Consider the following 7,191-nt stretch of genomic DNA (forward strand, 5'->3'; position numbering starts at 1 on the left):
CGAAACGTTGCAAAATTCATTCCCATCGGGGATGACAATACACCACAAGGAATAAACCCGAAGAATAATTTCAACATATTCCTGTCCGTGAAAACCTTCGATTAACAAATAATAAATAATAATTGCACAAGAAATTAGTCAGAATCACAATCACTATTTTCTTCTTCATTTTCGAAACTAGAATCTTCACCTAAATGTATAATTAGATTTTCCGTAACTTGTCAATAAAGGTTCTGCTTCCAATAATTTTTCCTCCCACTTTTTTGTATGATCCCAGCGTTTCTTACACTCTTCAGCACTGTTTAAAAAAAATCTGTTTTTTCGTTAATCAACTGTCGCCCCCATACGAACGACTACTCTCAGAAATTGAGAAACTTGTGCGAGCTAAGGACTAACGAGGTATTACTTTTTAACGTGTGATTCCTAACACGTCAAAAAACGTTGCACATGAATGTTCCATACTAATTTGGGTGGTAGGGAGGTAATCACTGGCCATGTTGAGTTCAAATTTCATCTATCTCGAACGTTTAAAATTTTGGCATATGGAGTTTAATAACGTTGAACAAATCAGGTTTTAAGATATTTGTGTTGAAAGTAAATATTTTTAGACCTTAACCGTTCTATCATATCTTGTTTTCTACTGTTAGAAGTCGGTGCTTCATCTTTCTGAACATAGTGATAAGGCGCATTGTCAATAACCATGACTGAATTTGGAGGTAGGTTAGGAATTAATTTTTCCACCAACTATTTTTTATAATTGGTAAAATCATTTCGTGAAGGTAGTCTCCGGTGTTTGAATTTGATTTAAAAATCAGTTGAGCATTGGGAATGAAGCCCTTCTCACTGCCAGCATGAACAATAATTAATCGTTTTCCTTTTGAAATGGGCCTAGCTAGTCCTTCGTTGGAATTGTCGTTCCAACAAGTAGCAACGGTATGCGAAGCATGAATGTATGTTTCATCCATATATACAATCGTTTTGTTTAATTATCATGCCTTTCCATAAATATTTTTCTATTTGTTTTCGTTTTTCTCCAGCGGAATCTCATCGATTTTACTACTTTACGAAGAAAATCTTCACTTCCTGTTTATCCAGTTTCTTTAAATTTTCCTAAAATATTCGGCACTGTAGGCACAATTCTGTCAGTGGTATAACTATTTATAATAATTCTAGTGGTATAACTATTTATAATAATTCTATGTAACAAACTTTTATCTGCGTTCTCTAAATCGGTTTTAGGCTTTTTCTAATTTTCGTTTTAGTTGGTCATTTAAAAGGGGAACTTGCACCTCGTTCTATATCCCATTGTTCTGTAACAATTCGTCGAATACTTCTTTCTGAAACACAAGCAATCACTCTTTCGTACGTACAACTCATCTAATGAAATGTTAAGTACCCCCGACGTCTTTTCTTTCTTCATATATTTAATTATATTAGAAACAACTTCACGAATTTGACTATTTAAAATATGTTTATGCAGTTTACTTTCAAACTCCATTATTAACTAAATATGGTCCTGAATTTGGATGTTTACAGCTCGAATAATGTAACAGACAGATTTCTACACATCTACTGCACATCTTGAGGGAGGTGCTTCTCACCGGCCATGACTCAGTCCGGCAGCTGTAAATCAGTTAAGAATCACTAACAATGGTTTCACAATATCCCATTTTAACTGTGTTGGGAATATTCTATACGTGACTTAAAACATAATGAGATGAACAGGAAAAGTGATCTGATGTAGTTGAAGATCAACTTGAAAATCTTGTAAGAAATTCATGCAAGTTCTGAAAGTCATCAGAATATCAAGAAATAAAATATTATCGTTACTTCAAGGCTGGACTTCTAACAACCCTTTTTGAAATATTGAACACAACTACTGTCATTTGCCGATAAGTTGATAATACCACCTATTGATATTAAAAAATTATAGGGTTTTGATCATATTACAGGAAAAAAATGTGAAAAATATTTATTTCGTTGAACTAATTTACACTATAAAAATTAAAAAAAGTTTTGCTGCTTTACATACGCATACATGTAAGTTAATTCCAAAGCTACGAATATCTGTGTTTATAAAGATGAAAATATCAAAAATCAACAACAGTATTTGATTCATAAAATATTTATGTCCTGCATATATTCGTGTTGAACAGTAAAATTACTAATGTAAAAGCATAACGAATGTTTTCATTTTATTTTCAGATAACTTATAATTTGGGAGCAGATAAAGGAATTGTACCAGAAGTACCTGGTTTCACGGAATTTTTGTACTGCTTAAGTACTGCTGTCCTTTTTCATGCTGCAATTTTAGAACCAACAAATCTCAGGCCCAGTTACTGGAAATTTTTACATGCCAATTCAGGAGGCAGGTGAGAAAAAATTGTGTAGAGTTTTGCTACTACAGGGTGGCATGATTTATAGATTTTTTTTTTGTGTACTGGTGTCGATGGTTTCTCTCTATACAACTATTCTATAATCAGAGATTAAATTCTATGGGCGTGAGTTCTGGGGAATGTGTTGGCAACTGAATGAATCCGTTTCTTGTAGTTGCTAGTTATTTTTGTAACATAGGTCACTATTACTTTTATGTGAGATATTTTCCCCATGTCAAATAGCTATACTAGAGTGTCACCAAGATTTAGCCAGAGCCTCGGTAGATAATAACATTATCCTGAGGTGGACACACCTCTATGTAGGATGTGTGAGTAGGAAGATGCGACTGTCAGGCATGTCCTATGCGAGTGCCCGGAGTTATCGTCAATAAGAGAGTGTGTGTTCAGCGAGTCTTGACCTACACCTGCCGATATAAAGATACACTCATTCTCCCTACTCTACAGATACAAATAGCAACGCAGTTATCGTCTCCCCAATCACTTTCGATAAACCTTGTATGATAGACATAGATAGATAGACATATACTTTATTGTCCAAGAAAATACAATCTTATTGACAAAGCTTGTTAAAAAAATCTGGTATATATAGCACTTCAAAGAATAAAAGAAAATAAACAATTCAAAAACACAAATACCCAGAAACACAATTTGAGCAAAACTAAGTTCACATATCTAATAGATAAAATATAACAATAGAAAATAAAATTTAACAAAGTTTGTAGACAAAATAGTATGTATAGTCCCTTTCAAAAGATGTAAATCACAAATATACACAATTTGAGCATAAGTTCACATGTCTTGGCAATAAAATAAGATATATCCCAGTATAAAATATTATTTAAAGTATAGGTGTCAATGTAAACAACAAAAAAACGCTTTCTACTACTCCATCTGATACAAAAAAAAATTATACAGAAAATACTTTTCTCTACTCAGTTTGTATTTCAAACATTTGTTGTGGAATAAGAATCAGATATCATTCACATGAGTTCTACTTTGAATGAATGGTAATAAATTGTACTCACATGGAACACTGTCACCCTCACTGGTATACACCGATGTTTCGCCTTAAGACACTTGCCCTAAGGCTCTTCAGTACCAAATTGGATAACATTATAGAAAATACACACACTTCATTCATAATGTTATCCAATTTGGTACTGAAGAGCCTTAGGGCAAGTGTCTTAAGGCGAAACATCGGTGTATACCAGTGAGGGTGACAGTGTTCCACGTAAGTGCAATTCATTACCATTCATTCAAAGTAGAACTCATGTGAATGATATCTGATTCTTATTCCACAACAAATGTTTGAAATACAAACTGAGTAGAGAAAAGTATTTTCTGTATAATTCAGTGTTCATATAGAAGTATTTGTTTCGAAAGAATTATTTTCTTTCGTGTAATTCAATGTTTATATGAAAGTAGCTGTTTCAGGAGGACTTTCTTTTAGTTTGTGTCTGAAAGTTACTTCTTTGCATGATCTACACATTCATGTATAGAGTTTCAAATTGATTACTTCCTTCCTTTCTTTGGAAAATTCTCTCATCCCCCCCTTTTTTTTTGTATCAGATGGAGTAGTAGAAACTTTCTTTCCCAAAAAATTAATCACTCCTAAAAATATAACCCCTTCAATTCAAAAAAACGCCTATATTAAATCACAGCAAAGTTCCATTGTAATATTCATCAATATTGTAGTAGGTACGCTTTAGTTGCAAGGGCATCTTTAACAAGATTTCTGAACTTTTTATAGCTTTTTTCCTCTCTAATTTCGTAAGGTATGTGATTATACAGCTTTTTACTTTCATAAATTAAAGAATACTTTGTTTGGCTCGTTTTTGGAAAAGGAAGATGTATTTTATTTTCAGTTACTTGCCGGATTATGTAATTTGTATGTTCCGGAGTTCCAACCATATTATGTTTTGTGTAAATCAGGCAAACAGTTTCAAGTATGAAAATACGAGTAATACGAGTAATAGTGACAATTTTTTATCTCAAAAATAATGGTCTGCATGACTAACGCACTCCTACCTTGCATAAGTATCTAACCGCTCGCTTTTGCAAAACAAACACTGAATGAAAGAGTTGTTGACTGCAAAATCCCCAGAAGGCAACACCATATCTCAGGTGGGACTCAATCAGGGAATGATATACCATTTTCGTTGTGGATGAACTCAGTTTATTTGAAACTATTCGAAGTGCATAACATCCTGATGCCAATTTTTTATTCAAAGCTGAAATATGTTGATCAAATTTTAATTTGTTATCCATGAAGATTCCCCGGAATTTGGATTGGTTTTTATTATCAAGAATTTGTCAATTCAAGTATAAATTGTTAATATTACAGCTGAAGCTGAGTAGGTTTGTTTTTTAATATTAAAGCACAAGTAGTTTGCCTCACACCATTTTTTCACAACTTCTACATCACTAGAGATAGGTTCTTTCATATTAGTATGCCAGCTCAAAATCAAATATTCACCAACTTATTTCAATAATCTGTGAAGCGGTTCGATACAGTCCAACACGCAAAAATGATTTTATGATATGCCCATAATTTAATTTAATCCTGATAGTTCTACCATTTCTCATTGTGATCCCTTTCATTTTTTTTCAGGATCGCATGTATGAGTAGAGGCCCTTTGGATGTTTGGGGTCTGAATACTTCTGAGTCATTGAAGAAGGCTTTAGCACAAACTAAAACTGTACCAGTTGTGTACTTCTAGAATTGACTACTTTTTCCATTTGATCACTATTCTATCAAGTTTTTTATGTTAGAGTTATATTTCACTTTTGAAATTTCAAATATCAGATATGAAATAGAGTTAGATATGAACAAAATTGGATATTTGAGGATGTTTATTTGAACATATGGACATGAAACGTTTGACTATCATGATCAAATTCATGACTTAAATTTATTTATCTGTGAAAACTATTACTATAGGAATTACATTTTTATCAATTAATTTTTGAATATGTTTAATGTAATTTCTCAGATGAATTCTTAAAAAATGAGATTGATTTCGAACTTTTTCTTGAAATCAAAATACTGTCATTCCTCATAATCATGAATTGATTTTTTTATGGATTCAAGAACGATAACCATCTTAGTGATGAAGACATTGAACAATCTGAAAGTGCCAAACTGCAATTTGATCATAAAATTCAATAGTTTTTTGAATACTTTCAATAGTTTTTTGAATACTCTTCTACATGCTAACTGGATGGATGTAATTAAATAAACAGTAAACGTTGAAAAATGTTTAGCGCTGGGTACATTCAAAATAGGTTCAACAATGGTACCAAAAATAATATATAAGATTGAAATTATATTTTTATATGTTGAATTTTAGAATTTTATTAAATTTTAATAGCAAGGCATTAGATTCATTATAATGAGATTCAATACATGGGAGAAATAATAGATTGATAGATATACTTTTGATGTCATAAGAAGAAATATATCTTGTCGACAAACATTAAATAGATAAAATTTTACATACACAAAGAAAGAAAATATAGAGAGGTTGTACAGTGCATTTCTTTAATGTCTCCTCCCCCTTTTATTTTTTGAACGGGTCGACTCAAAAAAATTGAAATTTGGGATAATGAAATTGATGCATGAATACTTTATTTTGAAGTGAAACTTTCAAGATGGCGACTGAGCGCCATTGACATTTAACTACATAATATTAGATAATAAGCTTGAGGTCAGCTCAGAAGATGCTCAAAATGGTTGCCTTGAACTTCTTGACATATGAACAGCCTATCAGATATTTCATGCCGAACATCTTCGAACACAGTAAAATCAATATCTCTACAAATATTTATTATTCTCTGCTGTATATCCAAGATTTTGCTTCAAATAGCCCCATAAAAAAAGTCCAAAGGTGTCAAATCTGGCGAGCGGGCTGACCATTCTGTAGGACCTCGACGGCCAATCCAACGACCGGGAAAAGTAGTATCCAAATAGTTTCTTACTTGTCTGGAGTAATGTGGTGGTGCTCCATCTTGTTGGAATACAATTTCCATATCGAATTCATTAGGATTCGTTTCGACGATTTCAGTGATGAGAGGATCAAGAGTAGTTTCCAGCATATTCAAATACAGTTCCCCTGTTGAATTCTCATCAATAAATAGAGGTACTACAATATGGTTTTCCAATATTCCTGCCCAAACGTTAATTTTTTCTGGATATTGGGTATGTGTTTCCCGGAAAACGTGAGGGTTGGTGTCACTCCAATAACGACAATTTTGTCTGTGAACATTGCCGTTTGAAAAAATGTGCATTTGTCACTAAAACAAATAATGTGGAGATAGGTAGGATGCCTAGCAATGATTTCCGTCATGATTTCGCAGAATTCTGTTCTTCGATCTGGGTCATCTTCAGTAAATTGGTGTACCATTTTAATTTTGTATAGATGATACCTATTCCTATTCAAAAGTCTCCACACAGTAGAAGGAGTCACCTCACAAACATTCACGACGGAATAAGTAGACTGTTCAGGATTTACTACCATCTCACCATTTATTTGCACTTGCTGTTCTTCCGGAATGGACGGATGACCTGGAAGCTTTTTGTTATGTACACTACCGGTATTTGTGAATGTGGATATAAGTTCCCTCAAATATTTTCTACATACAGGACGATTCGGAAAATGTTCATTGAAAATCCTTTCGGTCTCGTGAAAGTTACGCGTCGCACCATAAATAAAAATCGTTTCAATTTTTTCTCCCAATGGACGAGAATTGATCATTTTAGAGATTGTTAACGTAGTACCTTTCTGCTAATACAATC

General features: G+C 33.0%; 1 protein-coding gene across 1 annotated transcript in view; it reads left to right on the plus strand.

The window, feature by feature from the left end:
* LOC111515459 (transmembrane protein 135) overlaps positions 1–6,029 on the plus strand; it is a 106,569-nt gene extending 100,540 nt beyond the window's left edge. Inside the window, exons 7-8 of the mRNA XM_074186706.1 lie at positions 2,206–2,372; positions 5,008–6,029. Of these exons, the coding sequence (XP_074042807.1) occupies positions 2,206–2,372; positions 5,008–5,116 (276 nt within the window). The 3' untranslated portion in view covers positions 5,117–6,029. The remainder of the gene's footprint in view (positions 1–2,205; positions 2,373–5,007) is intronic.
* The last annotated feature ends 1,162 nt before the right edge of the window (positions 6,030–7,191 follow it).

This window comes from Leptinotarsa decemlineata, unplaced genomic scaffold, assembly GCF_025532065.1.
Source record: "Leptinotarsa decemlineata unplaced genomic scaffold, Ldec_3_MD MMD2_P_RNA_scaffold_4, whole genome shotgun sequence".
NCBI lineage: Eukaryota > Metazoa > Arthropoda > Insecta > Coleoptera > Chrysomelidae > Leptinotarsa > Leptinotarsa decemlineata.